The following is a 25575-nucleotide window of genomic DNA, read 5'->3' as shown; positions in this document are numbered from 1 at the left end:
AGAGAATCGTTTGAACCCGTGAGGCAGAGATTGCTATGAGCCGAGATTACGCCACTGCACTCCAGCCTGGGCAATAGAGTGAGACTTTTTCTCAAAACAAAACAAAACAAAAAACAAGCTAGAGAGCATATGGATGAGTGATAACTTAGCAAATGAAGAGTGGAAAACCAAGTCAATAGCAAGGCTAGCTAGAAGACAGTTTCCATCATGGGATCCCAGAGAGTGAGACCCAACCTCCAGACAAATGAAATGGGAATACTTTGTGAAAATCACAATAGGAATTGTATATGACATGTGCTTTTCAAATAGTAAAGTACCGCAAGAGCAGACTGTAGAGAAAAAAGCCTTATGATTACCTTGCCAAGTCATCATCCTGAGAAATTGATCAGCTATTTCCTGAGGGAAACTCCAGTGCTCCGGAAGGCACAGTGTTCCATCAGGTCTTTCAGAACACAATTTCTCCAGGTTAGCAATCAGGAAATTCAGGCAGATGTTGACCAAAGTATAAGGAGATGCCTCTTCCTAGCAAACAAACCCCAAACAACTTTATTAGAATACATCTGCAAAAATTCAACATAAAACTTGTCATGCCATACATTTTCCACTTGATAAGAATATCTTAAGATACATCCTCTGTACTCTAATAATGATTTATATGTAATGAAATCACGTTATTCCAACTGTTAACTGAATGTAAGATTTAATCTGCTGTCCCTTCTGTTGTACAGCTGTCTCTCAAAACCTTCCAGAACTCACTGACCAGCATCCATGGATGCTCGAGTCCCTTATATAAAATGGTATAATGTTTGCATATAACCTACGCAGATATTCTCACATACTTTAAATCATTTCTAAATTACTTATAAAAACTAATACAGTGTAAATGCTTTACACTGTATTGTTTACAGAATGACAAGAAAAAAGTCTGTACATGTTCAGGACAGATGCTGGGTTTTTTTCCATCCAAAGTTTGCTGAATTCACATATACTGAACCCACAGTCACAGAGAACACACTGTATCTTGAAAGACATCAAGTTCTTTTTCTTTTTTTTTGAAACAGGGTCTCACTGTCACACAGGCTGTGGTGCAATGGCACAATCACAGCCAAATGCAGCTTTGACTTCCCCAGTCAGGTGATCCTTCCACCTCAGCCTCCTGAGTAACTGGGACTACAAGCCCATGCCACCATGCCCAGCTGATTTTTTTGTATGTTTTAGGGAGTCCCACTTTGTTGTCCAAGCTAGTCTCGAAACTCCTCGGCTCAAAAGATCCTCCCTCCGCCTCAGCCTTCCCAAGTGCTGGATTACAGGCATGAGCCACTGCACCCAACCCTAATATTAAATTCTCTTAATCCTTCACTTATCACCTGTTCTGTGCTAGCACTGAAAACACAGAGATGGGTAAGATATAGTTCTAGTCCCTTTGGGGCTAACATTTAGTGAAGAATACAAACAAGAACTCTAACAATTTCAATGCAACATGTGGAACACTCCAAGCTGAGATCACATGGCCATTCATTCAACAATTCACATTGATTATCATGCATCCACTCTCAAAACCATTCACAACGTCAAAGGATGATACATTCAAAGTCCTGAGAAAGCGTAAGAAACTGACAGGAAGGTGAGACTATAAAGGCATATATACAGATAGTCCCTGACTCATGATTTTTGGATTTACAATGGTATGAAGTAGAAAGCACACTTCAAATTTTGGATTTTGATCTCTTCACTGGCTAGTGACATGTAATATGATACTCTTTCAATGCTGTCAGCACAGCACAGCAGTGAGCTGCAGCTCCCAGTCAGCCACAGGATCATGAGGATGAATAACCAATACTTAGTATCTTCTTGAACACTATGCCTGCTAAACCATCAACAAGTGTCAATGGGCTCCAATGCTTAGAAGAGCAACTAATGACCCTGTTGCTGTAGCTTCTCCATTATCCAGAAATTAATTTCTAGTTCAATACTTCAAACATTCTCCAGGCCAAGCATGTCTTCAGCTGTGTATGTTAACCGTGAGTACCTAGATGACCACTAATTTCCACTGTTAGTATCAATATATTCCATAAGATATTCAACACTATTATGAAATGGGCTTTATATGTTAGATGATTTTGCTCAACTATAGGCTAATGCAAGAGTTCTGAGCACATTTAAGATAGACCAGGCTAACCTATGATGTTTGGTAGGTTAGGTGTATTAAATGCATTTTTGACTTAGAAAATTTTCAATTTACCATGCTATTATTGGGACATAACCCTACTGTGAGCCAAGGAATACCTTTCTCCTCTACAAAATAGAAAGGCTGGCCAAGTGTGGTAGCTGTAATTCCAGCACTTTGGGAGGCCAGGGCGGGTGGATCACTTGCCATCATGAGACCAGCCTGGCCAACATAGCAAAACTTCATTTCTACTAAAAATACAAAAATTAGCTAGGCGTGGTGGCATGTGCTTATAGTCCCAGCTACTCAGGAGCCTTGACGTAGGAGAATCCCTTGAAACCAGAAGGCAGAGGATGCACTCCAGATAGGTGACAGAGCGAGACTCAATCTCAAAAAATAAAATTACTCTGAAATTAACTGTGGGGCCAGGCTAGTGGCTCACACGCCAAGGTAGTTGGATTACCTAAACTCAGGAGTTTGAGACTAGCCTGGCCAACATGGTGAAACCCCATCTCTACTAAAAATACAAAATTTGGCCAGGCCCAAGTCAGTGGCTCACGCCTGTAATTCCAGCACTTTAGGAGACGAAGGCAGGAGAATCACGAGGTCAGGAGTTGGAGATCAGCCTAGCCAACACAGTGAAACCCCATCTATACTAAAAATACAAAAAATTAGCCAGAAGTGATGGCAGGAGCCTGTAATCCCGTTACTCAGGAGGCTGAGGAAGAAGAATCACTTGAACCGGGGAGGTGGAGATTGCAGTGAGCTGAGATCACACCACTGCACACAAGCCTGGGTGACAGTACGAGACTCCATTTCGCCTGTAATCCCAGCACTTTGGGAGGCTGAAGCAGGCAGATCGATGTGAGCTCAAAATTTCAACATCAGCCTGGGCATTGGTGGCTCACACCTGTAGTCCCAGCTACTCGGGAGGCTGAGGTTAGAGAACCACTTGAACCAGACAGGCAAGGGTTGCAGTGAGCCAAGACTGCCACTGCATTCCGGCCTGGTGACAGAGTGAAACTGTCTCAAAAAAATAAATAAAATTAAAAAATAAAAAGCACAAGGTAAACAGAAAGAAATGTTAAGGATAGAAGCAGAAATCAGTAAGAGAAAACCGACCAACAGTGAATATAATCAAGCAAAAAATTGGTTCTTTGAAGATTTATTATTAAATCCCTATGTACAATAACCAAGAGGGAAAAAACATGAGAGAAAAAACATAAATTATCAATACCAGAAACAAAAGAGATCATTACAGACACCATAAGCACTAACAAATTAATAAAAGAATCCTGTGAAGAGTTTTATACCAATTTATTTGATAACTCAGATGAAACAGACAAAATCCTTAAAAGACATGTTACCAAAACTGAAAAACTTTAGTAAGTGCAAATACATTTAGAAATATGTCTTGATGGACCTCTTTATTAATATAAAAGTGAAACGAATGAACAGCCCTATATACTTAAATTCTTCCCCCTGAGAAACAGATAGAATAGATAATAATATAATTAAACACCCCTTCCCTAAGCCAGTGTCCTGGCTTCTCCGGAGACTGAGGAGGGAAGATCCCTTGAATCCAGGATCTAAAAAATATTAACTTTTTAAAAAACCTTCTCCCAAAGAAATCAGTCTTAGATGGCTGCACTGGTGAGTTCTATTAAATATGTAGATAAGAGGTAATACCAATCCTACACAAACTCAAATAATAAAAGAATAAAGTGATTCACTTTTTGAATCAGGATAATTAGCATTATCCTGATACTAATATCAGGGAACAGCCTGGCCAACATGGTGAAACCCTGTCTCTACTAAAAATACAAAAATAAATTAGCCAGGTGTGGTAGCACATGTCTGTAATCCCAGCTACTAGGGAGGCCGAGGCTGGAGAATCTCTTGAACCCAGGAGGTGGAGGTTGCAGTGAGGCAAGATCACACCACTGCACTCCAGCCGGGCAACAGAGCAAGACCCTGTCTCAAAAAATTAAAAATAAAATGAAATAAATTCAGATAAAAGATTTCTGGAGAGCAATGTTTCTTATAAACACGGACTAAAAAACTACTCAGCAAAGGCCAGGGGTGTGGTGGCTCCCGCCTGTAACCCCAGCACTTTGGGAGGTTGAGGCAGGTAGATTACCTGAGGTCAGGAGTTCGAGACCAGCCTGACCAACATGAAGAAACCCCCGTCTCTACTAAAAATACAAAAGTAGCCAGGTGTGGTGGCACATGCTGTAATCCCAAGAGGCTGAAGCCGAAGAATCACTTTAACCCTCGAAGCAGAGGTTGTGGTGAGTGGAGATCATCCCACTGCACTCCAGCCTGGGCAACAAGAGCAAAACTCTGTCTCAAAACCAAACAAAAATTCAGCAAAATATAAGCAGAATTCTGCAATACACCAGAACAGTACATCATGACCAGATGCAGTTTATTCCTTTTTTTTTTTTTGAGATGGACTCTCCCATTGTCTGTTGCCAGACCTAAAGTGCAATGGCGCTATGTCGGCTCAATGCATCCTCTGCCTCCCAAGTTCAAGCGATTCTGAGTAGCTGGGATTACACAGGCACACACCACCACAACCCGTTAATTTTTTGTATTTTTAGTAGAGATGGGGTTTCACTATGTTGGTCAGACTGGTCTTGAACTCCTGACTTTGTGATCCACACCTGCCTCGGCCTCCCAAAGTGCTGGGATAACACCGTGTCCAGCCTATTCCTACAATATAAAATTAAATTCTCTATCAGAGAAATTCAGAATTTAAAAAAATTATTAAAAATTAACATAAAGAAAAAAATCCAGAGGCTCACACCTGTAATCCCAGCACTTTAAGAGGTCCAGGTGGGCGGATCGTGAGGTCAGGAGTTCGAGACCAGGCTGACCAACATGGTGAAACCTCTTCTCTACTAGACACAGTAGAGAAGAATATAAAAATACAAAAATTCGCTGGGCGTGGTGGCACACACCTGTAAGCCCAGCTACTCAGGAGGCTGAGGCAGGAGAATCATTTGAACTCGGGAGGTAGAGGTTGCAGTGGACCAAGATTGTGCCACTGCAGTCCAGCCTGGGGCAACAGAGCTAGACTGCATCTCAAAAAATAATAATAAACCACAAAACCAGACAGAGAAAATGGGTGTATTTTTGTAAAGAAATCTTGTATTTCGATTCCAAGCAGCAAAAAAATGTGCTTGAGACGCTGCTAGCATATAAATAAAAAAATCCAAGTTTCCCATTAATTACAAATCCACAAATTATATAACAACTTTTCTAAGTGAGTTCAAAAGAGTACAGGGTAGATCACAGCAGGGCACAAACGTCTTCCAACCAGGCATCAATATGTAAAGCACAACCTTAATCAAAACATTTCCTTCTCTCTATAAATTTTGGGTTAAGCCTTGACCACTCAATCCCTCGAGTTCCCAGAGGATGGCCCTTGGCGGGGTTTTTCCAAAGTAGGGTCTGGGGCCTGAACCCGAGGTCAAATTCAAATTCACCAGCAAGTCAACTAAATTTCAGAGCTCCCAACTTCCCTACATCGGTAAAATGGAGCCTAGCAAAGCCTACGAAACGCTAGAGATTACCGGATTGCTTTAGAAACGCGACACCAGACAACACACAGTAGGCGCCAAACACTACTTTTTTTTTTTGAGACCGAGTACTGCTCTGCCGCCCAGGTTGGAGTGCAGCGGCGCTATCTCGGCTCACTGAAACCGTCTCCCAGGTGGAAGCGATTCTCCCGTCTCAGCCTCCAAAGCAGCTGGGATTGCAGGCACCCGCCATCATGCCGGCTAATTTTTGTATTTTAGTAGCGACGGGGTTTCGAGGTTTCACCTGCTGGCCACGCTGATCTTGAAGTCCTGACCTCGGGGAGGAGGGAAAAAAATCTTGACCTCAAGTGATCCGCCCGCCTCCGCCTCCCAAAATGCTGGGATTAGTGCGTAAGACACCGCGCCCCACCACTCACATTCTTTTGGTTTGCATTTTGCCCAGAGCTAAGTAAATGTAACAGGTAGTCGGCAAAGGCTGGGGAGGGGGAAGGAGAGGGGGAGGGGGCGGACGCGCGAAACCGAAAGAACCTCAGTCTTCGGGTTACAGTTTCCCTAGCTCGGCTGAGCTACTTGTCCGGCTCCAAAAGCCTGGGCTGGTAGCGGCGAAAGGGTCACCGCCTCCCCGGAGCGCCGCATCCACAACACGCGAGGGGAAACGGGCAAGGTTTGGAGCTGGGGGTTCATGACTGCAAAAACATCGTCCACTACGGGCCGAGCCGAGTGCCATGCCCACCAGCACCTACGTCTAGGCTCACAGCCCCCCGCACTGGGGCGAGGAATCCTGAGGAGGCTGGCCCGGGCCACTGGGAAGCAGCTCTCGCCGCGCTGCCACAGGGAGCAAGGTCCACGCGCTCTGCCCGGGCAGAAACGCCCAGCGCCCCGACGCCGAGGCCGCCTACTCCCGCGCACCTCCCCGCGACGCCTGCGCCTGGAAGGGGCACGGCCTCTAGACCGCAGCCCCGCGCGGGCCACACTCCCCAGCAAGTGCCTCGGGGGCGTCCCCCGAGACTCCTCGCGCTCGTCGGAGTCGGACGTGGCGCGGAGGTTCGCGTCGCTGCCCGCACCCCGGGGCTCACCTGTACCACGCAGCAGCCCAGGGCATCCTTCTGAGCATCGGGGGGGACGATGTTCCGGGGCGCGTGCCCTGGGTGCAAGAAATGAACCATGGTGATCCCCGCCGGCGAGGCGTCGAGTACAGAGACCACGTCCGGCAGAGCCCGGATCCCGACAGGAGCGGCAGCGGTCTGAACCTTCCAACCACTCTCGCGGGGCTTTTGAAACGCCGGGCGAGGCCATGCGCATGCACGGGCCGGACCGCCGCAGACCCCACCCCCCGGAAGGCCTCCCGGCCTCCCAGCCCCACCCGACCCCCGCCACTGAGCCCAGGGGCCAACCGTCCCCTTTCCAGTCCCCCAAACCTACCTGCCACAGCCCAGCCGCGTACCTCAGGGCTTGACAGCACATTCCCTCAGGACCAGCTCTGTGGAGTTGGAGAATACTATACATAAATTCATTATTGGGCCAGGCGCGGTGGCTCACGCCTGTAATCCGAGCACTTTGGGAGGCCGAGGCGGGTGGATCATGAGGTCAAGAGATCGAGACCATCCTGGTCAACATGGTGAAACCCCGTCTCTACTAAAAATACAAAAAATTAGCTGGGCATGGTGGTGCATGCCTGTAATCCCAGCTACTCAGGAGGCTGAGGCGGGAGAATTGCCTGAACCCAGGAGGCGGAGGTTGCGGTAAGCCGAGATCGCGCCATTGCACTCCAGCCTGGGTAACAAGAGCGAAACTCCGTCTCAAAACAAACAAAAAAAAAACCATTATTTATTTCTACATACATATATATGTTTTAAAGAATTCATACGTTAAAATATATTTTTCAAAGACTTTGCCGCTAAAAATCTGGCAATAGCACCTAACAGCCCTCTCTGTTTCAACACCTAGAGTCGCTAAATAAATCAAATACAGAACCAATCCAAAATATTGGCAAGTATCTACTCAAAAAGCTACTTAGCTTTGTTACCTAAAAAGTACCCGGGAAGACCCTATAACCTGCTCCAAGAAAGAAACCCTGACAGACCCTTCTAACTTTCTCCAAGAAAGAAACTCCACAAGTTAGCACACTTTAGCTAATTTAAGAGAAAATAATACCTTAGAAAAGGAAAGTTCTCAAGAACCTGAGCCTTGGAGTTTGAATCCTGAATTAGAACGCTGCTCAGCCAGCTGCTGGAGAACCTTGAGCAAGATTCTTGATGTCCCTGAAGCTCGACTTCCTCATCAGTAAAATGGAATGAGAATGCTTTATCTCACACGGTTAAGGTCAGGATTAAATACGATGATGTATGTAAAACCCATCACAATGCTTGGCACAAGGCAAGTCTTTGATAAGTGGATTGGATTCAGATGTTAAAATTATTTTTAAGTACTTTGCCAAATGCTTTTCTTTCATATGTATTCTTTTATTTAATCCACTTACTACAAGAAGAAAAAAATCCTGTGCTGTAGGTACCATTCCCAGTTTACTCATTGGGATACTGAAGAACTGAAAGGTTGAATAGACAACACAGTTTTCAAACAGCTGATGAGTGGCCAACCTGGGAGTCAAAACTGAGTTTTCTCACTGCAAGTCCAATCAACATGCTTTTGTTGGCCTGGCCCGGGGGCTCACCCCTGTAATCCCAGCACTTTGGGAGGCCAAGGAAGGCGGATCACCTGAGGTTGGGAGTTCAACACCAGTCTCACCAACATGAAGAAACCTCGTCTCAACTAAAAATACAAAATTAGCCAGGCATGGTGACACATGCCTGTAATCCCAGCTACACAGGAGGCTGAAGCAGGAGAATCGCTTGAACCCAGGAGACAGAGGTTGTGGTGAGCGGAGATCATACCATTGTACTCCAGCCTGGGCAACAAAAGTGAAACTCCATCTCAAAAAAAAAGATAGACGGGGCGCAGTGGCTCAAGCCTGTAATCCCAGTACTTTGGTAGGCTGAGGAGGGTGGATCACGAGGTCAAGGGATCCAGACCATCCTGGTCAACATGGTGAAACCCCATCTCTTCTAAAAATACAAAAAATTAGCTGGGCATGGTGGCGCACGCCTGTAATCCTAGCTACTCAGGAGGCTGAGGCAGGAGAATTGCCTGAACCCAGGAGGCGGAGTTTGCAGTGAGCTGAGATCTCGCCATTGCACTCCAGCCTGGGTAACAAGAGCAAAAAACTCCGTCTCAAAAAAAAAAAAAAAAAGCTTTTGTTAACCTGTAGAGGGTGTTCAGTTCTTGGCTTCTTGAAGGAAGAATTGGACAAAACACACAAACAAAGCAAGGAAGGAATGAAGGGATTTATTGAAAGTGAAAGTTTGCTCCACAGTGTGGGAGCCCTGAGCATAGGGGCTCAAAGGCACCATTACAGAATTTTTGGGAGTCTAAATACCCTCTGCTTGGGGTATGCCCTAGGTAAATGAAGAGGATGAAGTAAAGTTACAAAGTCATTTGCTGGGTATATGCCCTATAGAGAGGATATTTCCTGTCACAGCTGGAGTATAAATTTCAGCAATTTTGACTTTAATGTAAAACCTGGTAAGTTATGTTCTGATACTGTTTGACTATTTCCAGCATAGCTAGAGGTGTGGCTAACTCTACTTGGCTCAGGTCTTACTGAGCTGGAAAGCCATCAAGGTAAACAATTTTGAAAAGGCAAAGAAGCAGTTTATGACCTTAAAGCATTTAGCAAACCTAATATTTGAACATAATTTTGACCGCATGTTTACATTTTGAAAACATTTCAGCTGGCCGCAGTGGCTCAGGCCTATAATCCCAGCACTTTGGGAGGCCGAGGCAGGTGGATCACGAGGTCAAGAGATCGAGACCATCCTGGTCAACAAGGTGAAACACCGTCTCTGCTAAAAATACAAAAATTAGCTGTCCATGGTGGTGAGCACCTCTAGTCCCAGCTACTCGGGAGGCTGAGGCAGGAGAATTGCTTGAACCCAGGAGGCAGAGGTTGCGGTGAGCCGAGATTCCAGCCTGGGTAACAAGAGGGAAACTCTGACTCAAAAAAAAAAAAAAATGGAATTTATCAATAATCTTTAAAGCCATCTTTATTTCCCAGAGATTACCCAAGTCACATTGAAGTATTTGGACTGAGTATAAAATTAGCACCAAGACCAAAGTATGCCAAATTGCAGGGTCTTTATTGCCGACGACCACGAAGGACTCACGTCTCTCTAACCTGTGGCCCCGAAAGGAGGGTGACAAGACCCTTTTATGTCCGTAAACCACCTCCGGGGTGCGGGTGTGGGGCAGGGGTCGGGGTGAAGGGATTCAGACATTCTGAGAGCCAGGGGATTCTGTAAATCACCTCCCGGGCAGAGAGGAGGGTGCAGGTCTCCGGACATTCCAAGGGCTAGGGGACTTGCTGTCACTTCGATTGTTACCTAGGTGGTTTACAGAAGTCAAGATAAGCCTTAGTTTACACATCGTCTGGGCAGTGGTGGAATCCACAGATCTTAGTTACTTATTACAAGTCGCAGGGGCCAGGATGGAATTAGCTTGGGCTGCTTATTCTGGTCATTACCGGTAAGCAAAGGCCAGCAATTTGGGCAGTTACTGATAAGAAAAGGTAAGCAGCTTTACATAGTAGGCATTTTGCAGAGCAAGCTAGCAGTTTTATTTTTAGAAGCCAAGGCCAGCAGTTATTGTGAGGAGAATGGGGCAGCCGTTACAACTTATTTCTGAAAAACAGCTTTGTCTTGCATAAAATGGTGTTGTTCAGGCTCTAACTCTAGGCCAGCTATAGCACAACATGAACTAAATAAAAGGCATTATGTTTTTCACTTTGCTGACAAAACATTTTATTTAAGCTCTTATTATTTTTATTTTTTTACTTTTTTATTTTTATTTCTTTTTGAGACGGAGTTTCATTCTTGTTACCCAGGCTGGAGTGCAATGGCATGATCTTGGCTCACCGCAACCTCCGCCTCCTGGGTTCAGGCAATTCTCCTACCTCAGCATACTGAGTAGCTGGGATTATAGGCACACACCACCATACCTAGCTAATTTTTTGTATTTTTAGTAGAGACGGGGTTTCACCATGTTGACCAGGATGGTCTTGATCTCTTGACCTCGTGATCCACCCACCTCAGCCTCCCAAAGTGCTGGGATTACAGGCTTAAGCCACCGCACCCGGTGCTCTTATTATTTTTAAACCAATTAATTTAAAATTTAACACATGAGGTTGGGCATGGTGGCTACTACTAAAATACAAAAAATTAGCCGGGTGTTGTGGTGGGTGCCTGAAATCCCAGCTACTTGAGAGGCTGAGTCAGGAGAATTGCTTGAACCCAGGACAAGGAGGTTGCAGTGGGCCACTGCACATCAGCCTCAGTGACAAAGCGAGACTCTGTTTCAAAAAATAAAAATAAATAAATAAAAATGACTGGGTGCGGTGGCTCATGCCTGTAATCCCAGCACTTTGGGAGGCCAAGGTGGGCAGATCACAGGTCAAAAGATCCAGAACATCCTGGCCAACACGGCGAAACCTCATCTCTACTAAAAATACAAAAATTAGCTGGATTCACTGGTGCCCACCTGCAGTCCCAGCTCCTCGGGAGGCTGAGGCAGGAGAATCACTTGAACCTGGGAGACAGAGGTTGCAGTAAGCTGAGATCATGCCACTGCACTCCAGCCTGAGCAACAGAGTGAGTCTCCATCTCAAAAAAAAATTAAAAAAAGAAAGAAGAAAAAAAGGAAATTCTTACCCTTTTGCTGGCTTGCCAGGTTTCTGGGTTCTTTCTCCCTAAATGGTCCTAGTGACCCTACTCAACTGTATGCAAATAAACACATTGCCAAGAATTAAGAATTTTTACAAATAGTTTACAAATTTCAGAGATATTAGGTAGAAAGAGAGAATTGTAACTCAAATTCTATATATCAGAGTATACTTAACACACTTAAAGTATCAGGAAGTCTAAAATCCAAAAAGTTAGGTTAAGGATAAAAAGCTGGTGTGGGCTGCTGCCGCCACCGCCCAAAAACTGCTGAGACCCTGTCTGTCCGCCGCCACCACCCACTCCAGACACAGAACATTCAGCCATGGATAAAAATGAGCTGGTTCAGAAAGCCAAACTGGCCGAGCAGGCTGAGTGATATGATAACATGGCAGCCTGCATGAAGTCCGTAACTGAGCAAGGAGCTGAATTAACTAATGAGGAGAGGAATCTTCTCTCAGTTGTTATAAAAACATTGTAGGAGCCCGTAGGTCATCTTGGAGGGTCATCTCAAGTATCGAACAAAAGACAGAAGGTGCTGAGAAAAAACAGCAGATGGCTCGAGAATACAGAGAGAGAAAATTGAGATGGAGCTAAGAGATATCTGCAATGATGTACTGTCTCTCTTGGAAAAGTTCTTGATCCCAATGCTTCACAAGCAGAGAGCGAAGTCTTCTATTTGAAAATGAAAGGAGATTACTACCCTTATTTGGCTGAGGTTGCCGCTGGTGGTGACAAGAAAGGGATTGTGGATCAGTCACAACAAGCATACCAGGAAGCTTTGAAATCAACAAAAAGGAAATGCAGCCAACACATCCTATTAGACTGGGTCTGGCCCTTAACTTCTCTGTGTTCTATTATGAGATTCTGAACTCCCCAGAGAAAGCCTGCTCTCTTGCAAAGACAGCTTTTGATGAAGCTATTGCTGAACTTGATACATTAAGTGAAGAGTCATACAAAGACAGCACAATAATAATGCAATTACTGAGAGACAACCTAACATTGTGGACATTGGATACCCAAGGAGATGAAGCTGAAGCAGGAGAAGGAGGGGAAAATTAACCGGCCTTCCAACTTTTGTCTGCCTCATTCTAAAATTTACACAGTAGACCATTTGTCATCCACGGTGTCCCACAAATAGTTTTTTGTTTACGATTTATGACAGGTTTATGTTACTTCTATTTGAATTTCTGTATTTCCCATGTGGTTTTTATGTTTAATATTAGGGGACTAGAGCCAGTTAACATTTAGGGAATTAATCTGTTCTCATCTTGAGGTGGCCAATATGAGGATGTGGAATTTTTATACAAGTTATAAATGTTTGGCATAGTACTTTTGGTACATTGTGGCTTCACAAGGGTCAGTGTTAAAACTGCTTCCATGTCTAAAAGAAAACTGCCTACATATTGGTTTGTCCTGGTGGGGGATAAAAGGGATCATTGGTTCCAGTCGCAGGTGTAGTAATTGTGGGTACTTTAAGGTTTGGAGCACTTAATAAGGCTGTAGTAGAAACAAATATCCCATGGATACCACATGTTAAACCATGTCTATCTGTGGAACACTCAATCTCAATATTCACAGCTTTGGCTACAGCTGCAGAAGTGTTCCTTTAGACAAAGTTGTGACCCATTTTACTCTGGATGAGGGCGGAAACGGTTCACATTCCATTATTTGTAAAGTTACCTGCTGTTAGCTTTCATTATTTTTGCTACAATCATTTTATTTGTATTTAAATGTTTTAGGCAACCTAAGAACAAATGTAAAAGTAAAGATGCAGTAAAAATGAATGGCTTGGTATTCATTACTTTGTGTATATCAAGCACAGCAGTAAAACAAAAACCCATGTATTTAACATTTTTTTAGGTTTTTTGCTTTCGTGATTTTTTTTTTTTGATACTTGCCTAACATGCATGTGCTGTAAAAATAGTTAACAGGGAAATAACTTGAGATGATGGCTAGCTTTGTTTAATGTCTTATGAAATTTTCATGAACAATCCAAGCATAATTGTTAAGAACATGTAGGCCGGGCGCCATGGCTCACGCCTGTAATCCCAGCACTTTGGGAGGCCGAAGAGGGTGGATCATGAGGTCAAGAGATCAAGACCATCCTGGTCAACATGGTGAAACCCCCATCTCTACTAAAAATACAAAAAAATTAGCTGGGCATGGTGGTGCGTGCCTGTAATCCCAGCTACTCAGCAGGCTGAGGCAGGAGAATTGCCTGAACCCAGGAGGCAGAGGTTGCGGTGAGCTGAGATCACACCATTGCACTCCAGCCTGGGTAACAAGAGTGAAACTCCATCTCAAAAAAAAAGAAAAAGAACATGTGTATTAAATTCATGTAAGTGGAATAAAAGTTTTATGAATGGAAAAAAAAAAAAGCTGGTGTGTGGGTAACACCCCCCAGGGGCACCAAGGAAGGAGAACTGTGCAGACCCCAGACACGGTTAGTGCCTGAAGCATAACTCACTGCTTACTACATCTAGCTTATATATATAATCATACTTAGTCCCATATAATCTTTCTTTTTTCTTTTTTTTGAGATGGAGTTTCGGTCTTGTTACCCAGGCTGGAGGGCAATGGCACGATCTCAGCTCACTGCAACCTCCGCCCCCTGGGTTCAAGCAATTCTCCTGCCTCAGCCTCCTGAGTAGCTGGGACTACAGGTGCGCACCACCATGCCCAGCTAATTTTTTTATTTTTAGTAGAGACGGGGTTTCAGCATGTTGACCAGGATGGTCTCAATCTCTTGACCTCGTGATCCACCCGCCTCAGCCTCCCAAAGTACTGGGATTATAGGCGTGAACCACCGCACCTGGCCCAGTCACATATAATCTTTCTGTATAATCATATAGGTATTGTTGTCGGAGCTATACTGACACATTTAGTGCTGATTTATATAATCCTTCCATATTACCATATAGAAGTTTGGAGTAGAAGGAATGCCTAGAGCAGTCACAGAACAGAAGCAGTACAGGGGAAAACAGCCAGACCAGGACAAGAACCAAAGACCCAGGTGGTGGCGTCCCTACCTGAAAGGGCATACGCTGTATGGCAGGCTTGGAGCAAGAGCCTCTCCTCCTGATAAAGCAGTTGTAGTACCTTGCATCCAGTTCTTGTGGAAAGTAGGCCTCAGGCCTGAGATCCTGGAAATAACTGAGAGAGAAGAACCCCTCTAGTGTGACCAGTCACAGTGGCTGTACACCCTGTCAGTCTTTTCTCACTTTTGTGCTAGCTCAAATCATCCTCCCATAAATATCTTAAGAGAAGAGCACAAAGACAAAAGAAAAATAAAATAAAAAAGAGAAGAGCACAAGTCTGTCAGCTCGCAATCCTTTGAAGTCTCCAGCCCCCAGATAAGAAGCGTTGGCGCACAACACCTGTTACACACAGCCCATCTCCTTGCCTCGGTGACCTAATGGGGGTGGACCCCTTTTCTGTACACAACCCTCTACTACTACGCACGGCACAGCCCCCTACTATGCACGGCCCACCTCTCTGCCCGGGTGACATAATGGGGTGGCCCCCTAGCTTGTGACTCACGTAATTATGTATGCCCTATTACTAAGCCTATAGATGATGACCTAACTCACGACCATCCTCTCTGCTTGTACCTAATAAATACAGGTGCTTCTGGGCATTTGGGGCCCTCACCAATCTCCACTCACAGGTGGTGTGCCCCCCCCCCGCAAGTCCAGATGCTCTTCAGTTCTTCAGTGTCCTGTCTCTTCTCAGATCCTGCACCTTAGCACAACATAAGGGACACCCCACGACCCTGTGGAGGCTTAACAGCCCTACACTAGTGTGCTCCATTAATTCCTGCAGCCCAACAAAGATAGCTTAGAAATTCCAGATAAATGGAATCAATGATGACTTGCTAGAAATGCATAGAAAACAAAATAACTATTCGCAGAACCAAATAAAAGCCTGCCACTAGGTACTAAAAAACATGATGATTTTATATATATGGATACGCAAGCAAAGCTAGAGGAGAATAAACAACAAATGAATTAAAACTAGAAGCAGGGCCGGGCATGGTGGCTCACGCCTATGATCCCAGCACTTTGGGAGGCCGAGGCGGGTAGATCACGAGGTCAAGAGATCGAGACCATCCTGGTCAACATGCCGAAACCCCGTCTCTACTAAAAATACAAAAATTAGCTGGGCATGGTGGTGTGAGCCTCTAGTCCCAGCTACTCGGGAGGCTGAGGCAGGAGAATTGCTTGAACCCAGGAGGCGGAAGTTGCGGTGAGCCGGGATCACGCCATTGCCCTTTAGTCTGGGTAACAACAGCAAAACTCCGTCTCAAAAAAAAAATCTAGAAGCAAAAACAAACGGAAAACCCACCCTAAATTTTCCTACTCAATTTACCCTACAATGGAGGCTACAGTGTTACCTAGGGCCCCAAAAAACCCACATAATGAATATTTTATTTCTGATACATAATTCAGTATCCTTAAGTTCACCAATATCATTTTACATTCTGTGTAATCAAGAAATCTGCTTTAGGCACATGACCAATAGATAAGTACTCTAGCACTATCCAGGCAAAACAGTAAACATAGTGTGCGTGATAGCCTAACAGACTCCATCTTAGATGTAAGCCTGACAAACTCCATCTTAGCCTCTCCCTCCCCGCCATTTCTCCTTGGGGTGCACAGTTGTGTCACGATGTACCCAGTACCTTGTAACCATTGTAACCACATCCTGCTTGCCAAGTCCCCTGGCTACTGTGAATACCCCCCTTGCTAACCGGCAATCATGGGAACCGCTTGTGTATACCCTCTTTGGTAACCAGCAATCCTGGGAACCTCCTGCCTCCTGGTTACCAGCTTCCTTATCTAACTTGCTTGTTCTACTTCTGCAAAATTCCACTTCAGCTAGCCTCCCCCTCCCTTCTCTCCTAGAATAGGTATAAATCATACCCCCTTCATCAGGATTGAGAATTTGGAGCGTTCACCTTCTCTCAGGCACCGGCAATAAAGGACTCCTGATTCAATCTCAGAGGGTGGCGCTTTCCTTACAACTCGCTGGGTTACAACAGTGGGAAGTAATGCAAGCATGTATGTGAAATTTGGCTCCACACTAAACCCAGCTTCATGTTTAGCTATATTAAAAAGAAAAATTTCCAAATTGCCAATGCATTTTTTAAATCAAGACTAAAAGCTTTAACTATGAAATGTTAATTATCGTGGCCGGGTGCAGTGGCTCACACCTATAATCCCAGCACTTTGGGAGGCAGAGGCGGGTGGATCATAAGGTTAAGAGATCGAGACCATCCTGGTCAACGAGGTGAAACCCCATCTCTACTAAAAATACAAAAATTAGCTGGGCATGGTGGTGCGTGCCTGTAGTTTCAGCTACTCGGGAGGCTGAGGCAGGAGAATTGCTTGAACCCAGGAGGTGGAGGTTGCGGTGAGCCGAGATATTGCCATTGCACCCCAGTCTGGGTAACAACAGTGAAACTCCATCTAAAAAAAAAAAGAAAAGAAAATGTTAATTATCGAAATGTCTCCAATTCTTTAGCATGTTTTTTTTTTTGTTTTGTTTTGTTTTGTTTTGTTTGAGACGGAGTTTTGCTCTTGTTACCCAGGCTGGAGTGCAATAGCACGATCTCCACTCACCACAACCTCCGCCTTCTGGGTTCAAGCAATTATCCTGCCTCAGCCTCCTGAATAGCTGAGACTACAGGCGCACGCCACCATGCCCAGCTAATTTTTGTATTTTTAGTAGAGATGGGGTTTCAGCATGTTGACCAGGATGGTCTCGATCTCTTGACCTCGTGATCCGCCCACCTCGGCCTCCCAAAGTGCTGGGATTATAGGCGTGAGCCACCGTGCCCGGCCTTGCAAGTTTTTTTGTTGTTTTTGTTTGTTTGTTTTTAAGACGGGGTTTCCACCATGTTGGTCAGGCTGGTCTTGAACTCCCGACCTCAGGTGATCCGTCTGCCTTGGCCTCCAAAGTGCTTGGATTACAGGCGTGAGCCACCACACCCATCCTGTTTTTTTGTGGGGTTTTTTTTGTCTTTTTTTTGAGACAAAGTCTTGCTCTTGTCCCCTAGGCTGGAGTGCCATGGCACGATCTCAGCTTACTGCAACCTCTGCCTCCTGGGTTCAAGTGATTCTCCTGCCTCAGCCTCCTGAGTAACTGGGACTACAGGCACCTGCCACCGTGCTCTGCTAATTATTTTTTAATTTTTTTTAATTTTTAGTAGAGATGGGGTTTCACCATGTTGGCCAAGCTGGTCTCGAACTCTTAACCTCAGGTGATCCACACACCTTGGCCTCCCAAAGTTTTGAGGTTACAGGCATGGGCCACTGCGCCCGGCCTCTTTAGCAGGTTTTTAAGAATATTTTATTATATAAACTTTTTCCACGTATCACATAGCCCTTTCTGGCATATTTTGTATACAGAATTATGTGTTAACTAGAATTTTATCCTTAGTAACCTAAAACTTTAGTGACATCCTAAAATGCAAGAAATCCTGAACCATTAGATATGGGCATTTATAGATAAGAACAATTCCACAATTTTAGGAACATACTTCCCTATATTACAACCCTTTCTTAATAGGAAATAACCCAGATACTGAATGAGCATTAAAAATAACTTTAAGATTTTAAATTACACAAAAAGTTTACCTAAAACATTTATCCCATCCACTGTAGTTTTCTACTTTTTTTTGTTTGTTTGAGATGGAGTTTCACTCTGTCGTCCAGGCTGGAGTGCAATGGTGTGATCTCAGTTCACTGCAACCTCTGCCTCCCAAGTTCAAGTGATTCTCCTGCCTCAGCCTCCTGAATAGCTGGGAATACAGGCACATGCCACCATGCCCGGCTAATTTTTTTTGTATTTTTTAGAGAGACAGGGTTTCACCATGTTGGTCAGGCGTGTCTTGAACTTCTGACCTCGTGATCTGCCCACCTTGGCCTCCCAAAGTGCTAGGATTACAGGCATGAGCCACAGCACCCAGCCTTAATTTTCTACTTTAATAAGGGAGACAGGAGACATCAGTTAACATTAAAATGAACGTTGGTTTGGTCTTGAAAGAAGAAACAGCTGGAAGCAGGGAGGGGGCTTGGGGCTTTCAGGTCACAGGTAGCTGTCAGAGGAATGGTTGCATTCTTTTGAACGCAGGTAAGGGAGTTCCTGGGAGCTGTGGGTTCTATAGATTGTGGATTCCAAACTTTGCAGTACTAGCCAAACCCCTATATGAAGTTACTAAGGTGGTAGGCAAGGAACCCTTTGAATGGGGATCTCAGAAGCGGCAGGCCTTTCAAGAACTAAAAGCAAAACTTATGTCAGCCCTGGCTTTGGGGTCACCTAATTTAACAAAGCGCTTCATGTTGTATGTATCAGAAAGAGAAAAAAATGGCAGTTGAAGTTCTAACACAAACAGTGGGACCTTGGCCCAGGCCTGTAGCTTATCTCCAAGCATCTGGACAGAGTTTCCAAGGGATGGCCCTCATGTTTAAGGGCCCTGGCAGCAATTGCTCTGCTAGCACAAGAGGTTAATAAGCTAACTCTGGAGCAAAACTTAAATATCAAAGCACCCCACGCAGTAGTAACTCTAATGATTAGGCCTAACTTAATTAGGCACCACAGCGGTTGACCAAAGGACATCATTGGTTGACAAATTCTAGGTTAACCAAATACCAGAGCCTGCTATGTGAGGTCTGCAACACCTTAAATCCCAGCACTGCTTCTAGTGTCAGAAGGCAGGTTGAACACAACTGTGTTGAAGCAAAAAATAAAATAATAAAATAAAATAAAATAGAGAATTGAAGAATAAGAGAGCTGAACATACTGACATACTAATTCTTTGAAGAGAAACTTGGAGTTCACTATATCTAGCACCTTTATGATGTTTTTCTTTTCTTGGATCTTGTTTTGCTAGAAAAGGCTTTTCTTCTCAGTCAACTGAATTTTTTTTTTCTTTTTTTTTTGAGATGGAGTTTCGCTGTTGTTACCCAGACTGGAGTGCAATGGCACCATCTCGGCTCACCGCAACCTCCACCTTCTGGGGTCAAGTAATTATCCTGCCTCACCCTCCCAAGTAGCTGGGACTACAGGCATGCACCACCATGCCCAGCTAATTTTTGTATTTTTAGTAGAGATGGGGTTTCACCTAGTTGACCAGGATGATCCACCCGCCTCGGCCTGCCAAAGTGCAGGGATTATAGGTGTGAGCCACCATGCCCGGCCCCTTTTTTTTTTTTTTTTTGAGATCAAGTTACTCTGTTGCCCAAGCTGGAGTGTGGTGGTGCAATCTTGGCTCACTGCAACCTCTACCTCCCAGGTTCAAGTGATTCTCTCACCTCCTCCTCCCAAGTAGCTGGGATTATAGGCTTGAGACAACAGGCCCAGCTAATTTTTGTATTTTTAGTAGGTGGACTAAATTATGCAGGTCAGATACTGGATTTACTAAATGTTTTAAGGTTATAAACAGTTTTTTTTTTGTTTTTGAAAACTGTTTGACTTGCCTGCTTCACAATTGCTAAGGCCTGGGTATTAAACTTGCACTCTAAATTAAGAGATCCCCCCAAACAGGCTTTGTGTGAGCAACATGGCTGTTTATTCACCAGGGTGCGGGTGGGCTGAGTCCAAAAAGAGAGTCAGCAGAGGTCAGTGGGATAGGAGTTGGTTTTATAGGTTTGGGATAGGCAGTGGAAAGTTACAGAAGTTACAGTTTTGGGCAGTTTTTGCAAGCTGGGAGGGGGTCATAGGGTCTGAAGTTACAAGGTTGACCAAGTTCAGTTACAAAGTCCACTTGCCTTATCAACTGAGGTGGGAATGAGGAACAATAGAGAATGTCTCAAGTTAATTAGGCACCACAGCAGTTGATCTCCTTTTGTTCTGATCTCAGTTACTTCAGTCTAAAAGACTAGTTCCAAGAGGCCATCCAGAGGTGGATGTGTGGGTTACTGGGGTCACCATGGGTCAACTTATGATACAGCCAGTTAGCTTAAAAGACCTTACAATGGGGACATATGGAATTAACCACATCCTTAATTACACTGTAAGGAGTCAAACCTTGGCTGAACCCTGTGGATAATTAAAACAACTTACCAGGTTTTACATTAAAGTTAAAAATTGCTAGGAGTTACAATTCTAACATATAATTGAGGCTATTGGAAATAGATTTACATGCAAAGTGTGAAGAACAGTACATTGTATAAAATTTTTTTTGAGATGGAGTCTCACTCTGTCTCCCAGGCTGGAATGCAATGGTACCATCTTGGCTCACTGTGACCTCCACCTCCCAGGTTCAAGCAATTCTCCCTGCCTCAGCCAGTCTGGTCAACTGTCGGGGTCCGGCACGTCTGCCAGGGGGGCTACCGACACGCGGGAGTCCCCGAGACCACCAACGTACATGTCTCGTTCAACCTGAGGGAGAGAGCACGTGGAAAAGAAAGAATACAGGAAAGTAGAGTCTGGAGGTCTGCGTGCAGTCAAGCAGCACACAGCACTTTATTTTTGTAGGTTACAGCTTTTATACCTTTTTTCTTGTTACATTTACTTTAGCTCAGCAGAAAAAGGGGGCAAACAGAAAAGGGAACAGAAATCACGTAAAAATAGTTATCAGGGGCCTGTGATAACAGCTCACAAAGCATTTTTAAGGGGGATTGTGATAATAGCTTACAAAGCAGTTCAAGAGTTAATATGTGTTTTTCAAAGATACACAGTGCAAGCAAACAATGGTTCCTTAAAGGTGGCTTGTTAATTATGCTTTCCATCAGGAAGTAGAGCAAAGGCTCAGCTCCTGAGAAAATATGTGCAGGGGTCTCTTGCCCCTCTCAGGCACCTCAATTGCAGCAAGCCTATTGCCTACACAGAGACTAAAGGGGATATGAAGCAGTCAGCACAATGTCCTCATAAACTGCAAGCCCTTACTCTGCATTCTGTTTTTTGCCTCAGTGGCTTAGCCATTCTTGCCTCGACTCGACAGCCCTCGAGAGCGGGGGTAGAGCAGCACAGGTCCAGCAGCCAAGTTGGGGCGAGACAGCTCCTGTCTCAAGCCCTTGGCGTGAATGCTGCCAGTCAACATGGTGAAACTCCATCTCTATTAAATATAAAAAATCAGCTGTGCTTAGTGCTGCATGCCTGTAATCCCAGCTACTTGGGAGGCTGAGGCAGGAGAATTGCTTCAACCTGGTATTAGGCCTCCAAGTCCAAGCCTGGCCATTTTAGCCTTTGTGACTTGCACATACACCTCTGGTTGGTCTCCAGGAGCCAGAAAGTCTTAAGTAACAACAAGTAACCAGGTGGCCACAGAAAGAAGTAAGACAACTTGTTCCTGCCTCAACTAATTGCTGCAACTTGCACCCACTGTTCCTGTTCAGCCTGGCAAAAATTTCCCCCTGGAAATTGGGTTTCTCAAAACCCCCACCCATGGCTGGGCATGGTGGCTCAGGCCTACAATCCCAGCACTTTGGGAGGCTGAGGCAGGTGGATCATGAGGTCAAGAGATCAAGACCATCCTGGTCAACAGAGTGAAACCCCGTCTCTACTAAAAATACAAAAATTAGCTGGGCATGGTGGTGTGCGCCTGTAATCCCAGCTACTCGGGAGGCTGAGGCAGGATAATTGCTTGAACCCAGAAGGCGGAGGTTGTGGTGAGCTGAGATCGTGCCATTGTACTCCAGTCTGGGTAACAACAGCGAAACTCCATCTCTACCAAAAAAAAACCCCACCCCTGTAATGATGTAATTTACCACACCCTCCCCTCTGATTGCAACCAATACTCACCACCCTTATGATCATGCCTGTTTGTAATCAATGACCCTACCCTTGTGATCATGCATCCTGTGACTCCCTCCCAGTCCCCAAGGTAAATTACCACCTTTAGCTGACCATTTGCCCAAACCTATATAACCAGTCCTCTCTCCTACCCACTTTGCCTAACTCCGTTCTCAGACTTGGCTTGCTTGCACCCAAGCATGAAATAAACGGCCTTGTTGCCCACACAAAGCCTGCCTGGCAGTTTCTTTAAGTGAGCAACAGGTGTGACATTTGGTGCCAAAATCTGGGACAGGGGAACCCCTACAGGAGACCAACCTCCCTGTCCCTTATTCCTTGGGCTCCCTCCATGAAGAGACCTACCTATGACCCAGGCTCATCAGACCAGCCCACAGATACTCACCATCCTTAGATCAGGCAAGCAGTTTGCCTCCAATCCCTTCCTCAGCCTTTCTCACTACCTGTCAGCCTCCTTCTCCTTTTGGTTTTAATTTTCCTCTCCCTTTCAGCAGAGACAAGAAAGATAGGACTTTCTGTTAGGTTTATGACCAGAAAAAAAATCCTACATAGGTCATGGAACTGGGAAGACAGTCTTCCCTCAGTGACTGATCATTGCGGAGATGTCTGCTTTGATCACTCACTAGTACTTGTTTTCTTTGGTGACTGATCATTGCAGAGACATCTGCTCTAGACATTCACTCACACTCATAGGTGATGGATCAACATGGGGGATGCCCCCTTTGACCGATTCACCCCAGGTACAGACCAAGGTTTAGTCTGAAACCTTCACTTTCCTTTTCTCTGCCACTCTTCTTAAACTATGGGCAGTCTCCCATCCTCTAGTCCTCCCTTCTCTCCCTTAGCCTGCATTCTGAAAAATCTCAAACCCCTCCAGCTATCACCTGACCTGAAACCTAAGCCTCTTATTTTCTTCTGCAATACAACTCGGCCGCAATATAAATTGGACAATGGCTCTAAATGGCCAGAAAACGGCACTTTCAATTTTTCTTTTCTGCAAGACCTAGACAATTTTTGTCAACAAATGGGAAAGTGGTCTGAAATTCCCTATGTCCTGGCATTTTTTTTTTTTTTTTACATTCCAATCCCTCCCTAATCTCTGCTCTCAATGCAACCCATTCCAAATTTTCCTTCTCTCCCTTACATCTGCTCCTCCTACCTCTGTCAGTGATTCAGAATTATCCTTGTCCATCCACCCTTCTGACCTTTCGCCTCTGCACCTGTCCAAATCAGACCCTAATCCAGGCCCTAACTCCTCCACCCAGAGTCCCCCTCCTCCTCCTCTGCCCATAACCCACCTCCTTATGGCCCTCCTGTCACCTCCCTATCTCATACCCGGTCAGACTTGCAGTTGAGTCCCGTGGCTGACTCCTCCACCCCTGCCCAACAATTCCCCCTTCAAGAGGTGGCTGGAGCCTAAGGCATAGTTAGGATACATGTTCCTTTCTTTTTATCCAACTTTTCCCAAATCAGCCAATGGTTAGGTTCCTTTTCATAAAATCCTCCAATACTTAACCCACTCCTATAATCTCACCTGACGTGACTTAAATTTCATCCTTACTTCTGCTCTCACTCCTAAAAAATGTTTATCACCCAATCAGCCCCTAACATTAAAAAAAGCTACAGAAGGGAGCTACAGTGGCTCCGGCCAGTTGTCCTGGCACATGATGAGGCAAGGCTATGAGTTCAAGGCCAACCTGAGCAACATAACAAGCTCTCATTGATTAACAACAACAAAAAAATTTGGCCCGGCACAGTGGCTCACGCCTATAATCCCAGCACTTTGGGAGGCCAAGGCGGGTGGATCACAAGGTCAAGAGATCGAAACCATCCTGGTCAACAAGGTGAAACCCTGTCTCTACTAAAAATACAAAAATTAGCTGGGCATGGTGGTGTGCATCTGTAATCCCAGCTACTCGAGAGGCTAAGGCAGGACAATTGCTTGAGCTCAGAAGGCAGAGGTTGCGGTGAGCCGAGATCATGCCATTGCACTCCAGCCTGGGTAAAAACAGCGAAACTCTGTCTCAAAAAAAAGAAGTGCAATTGTTTGCCTCTGCCATAAGACAAACCTCAGCCACACTATCGGCTCACAAAGACTTCAAAACGTCCAGACTGCAGCATCCAGCCACCTATTCTGGACCTTGCTTCAAGTGTCGGAAACCTGGCTACTGGGCCAAGGAATTCCCACAGCTCAAGATTCCTCCTAAGCCCTGCCCTGTCTGTGCAGGCCCCACTAGAAGTTGGACTGTCCGACTCTTGGCAGCTAAAGACTGATGCTGCCAGAACATCTCGGAGGCCCCCTGGACCATCATCGATGCCGAGCTTCAAGTAATGCTTATGGTGAAGGATAAGTCCATCCCCTTCTTAATCAATAGGGGGGCCACCCACTCCATACTAACCTGTCTCCTTGGCCTCCATAGCTGTTGTGGGAATTGATGGCAATGCCTCCAGGCCTCTCAAAACCCCCCAAATCTGGTGTAAATTAGGCCAGCACTCCTTTCCACATTCTTTCCTAATCATTCCCACTTATGCAGTTCCCCTGTTAGGCCAAGATATCCTAACAAAAGTGTCTGCCTCCTTAACTCTTCCTGGGCTGCAGCCACACCTCGTTGCCACCCTCCTCCCCGAACCTGTACCTCCCGCAATAGCTCCCCTTATGTCTGCCTACCTTAACCCTAGAGTGTGGGACACCACCTCCCCATCCATCCTGTGGTACCAAACCCCGATATGCTCCCCAACGTCTCTAAAACTCACCCAAATTCTTAAGAAAACTTAAATGGCCTGCTCCTGTCTATCTTGCCGCTTCACCCTCTTCCTCCATTCTGTGTGCCAAGACATTTCCTGGTTCCACCCCCGGCTGCCACCCTTAACTCTCTTCTAAAGTAAATAAATAACCTTCTTTTCCAAGGTACCCCATGTAACTTCTCGGCCTATTCTTTCCGCTCCCTTGGCTGCCTCGCATAACTGCACCTTTTAATTACCTGTACAAAACCGTTAACCCATTCTTTGTGATACCAATCCAACCCAACCCTTTTCCTTATACACTGCTGGAATTCAGGGTTGTGCAGTTGGAGTTCTTACACAAGAGCCAGGCCCGCGTCCTCTCCAAACAACTTGACCTCACTGTCCCTGGTTGGCCCTCCTACCTACAGGTGGCAGCAGCCTCTGCTCTACTCCTTGAGGCCTTCAATCACAGGCTCCGCCTCACTCACTCTACACAGCTCTCACAATCACCAGGCTTCAGTATCCTCTTCACATCTCCCACATCTGATCTGCCCCACATCTTATCCAACTCCATTCACTCTTCATTAGACTCCCACTGTGACTATTGCACATA

The 25575-nt window shown here is 45.2% G+C and overlaps 1 protein-coding gene and 1 pseudogene across 31 annotated transcripts in view; one reads left to right on the top strand and one right to left on the bottom strand.

Annotated features, from left to right (window-relative positions):
* Positions 1 to 8011, bottom strand: part of ZYG11A (zyg-11 family member A, cell cycle regulator) — a 53649-nt gene extending 45638 nt beyond the window's left edge. For 24 of the 31 annotated variants that reach the window (XR_013520074.1, XR_013520075.1, XR_013520077.1 and 21 more), the window contains exons 1-2: positions 6789 to 6958; positions 357 to 522 (exon numbers count right to left, since the gene is read on the bottom strand). Coding sequence is in view for 21 of the 31 variants with exons in the window: in XM_009001232.5 (XP_008999480.2) it covers positions 357 to 522; positions 6789 to 6878 (256 nt within the window). In the remaining 10 variants the exon portion in view is untranslated. Of the gene's footprint in view, positions 1 to 356; positions 523 to 6788; positions 7016 to 7134; positions 7193 to 7866 lie in introns of those variants that run through there. The other 7 variants (XM_078331833.1, XM_078331842.1, XM_009001238.5 and 4 more) reach the window with 5 other exon arrangements.
* Positions 8012 to 11781: 3770 nt separating this feature from the next.
* On the top strand, positions 11782 to 12604 carry LOC100895486 (14-3-3 protein zeta/delta pseudogene; annotated as a pseudogene).
* The last annotated feature ends 12971 nt before the right edge of the window (positions 12605 to 25575 follow it).

The sequence above is a fragment of the Callithrix jacchus genome, chromosome 7 (assembly GCF_049354715.1).
Source record: "Callithrix jacchus isolate 240 chromosome 7, calJac240_pri, whole genome shotgun sequence".
Lineage (NCBI taxonomy): Eukaryota > Metazoa > Chordata > Mammalia > Primates > Cebidae > Callithrix > Callithrix jacchus.
Note: the sequence above shows the minus strand (reverse complement) of the source record. Positions and strands in the feature narration are given on the sequence as shown.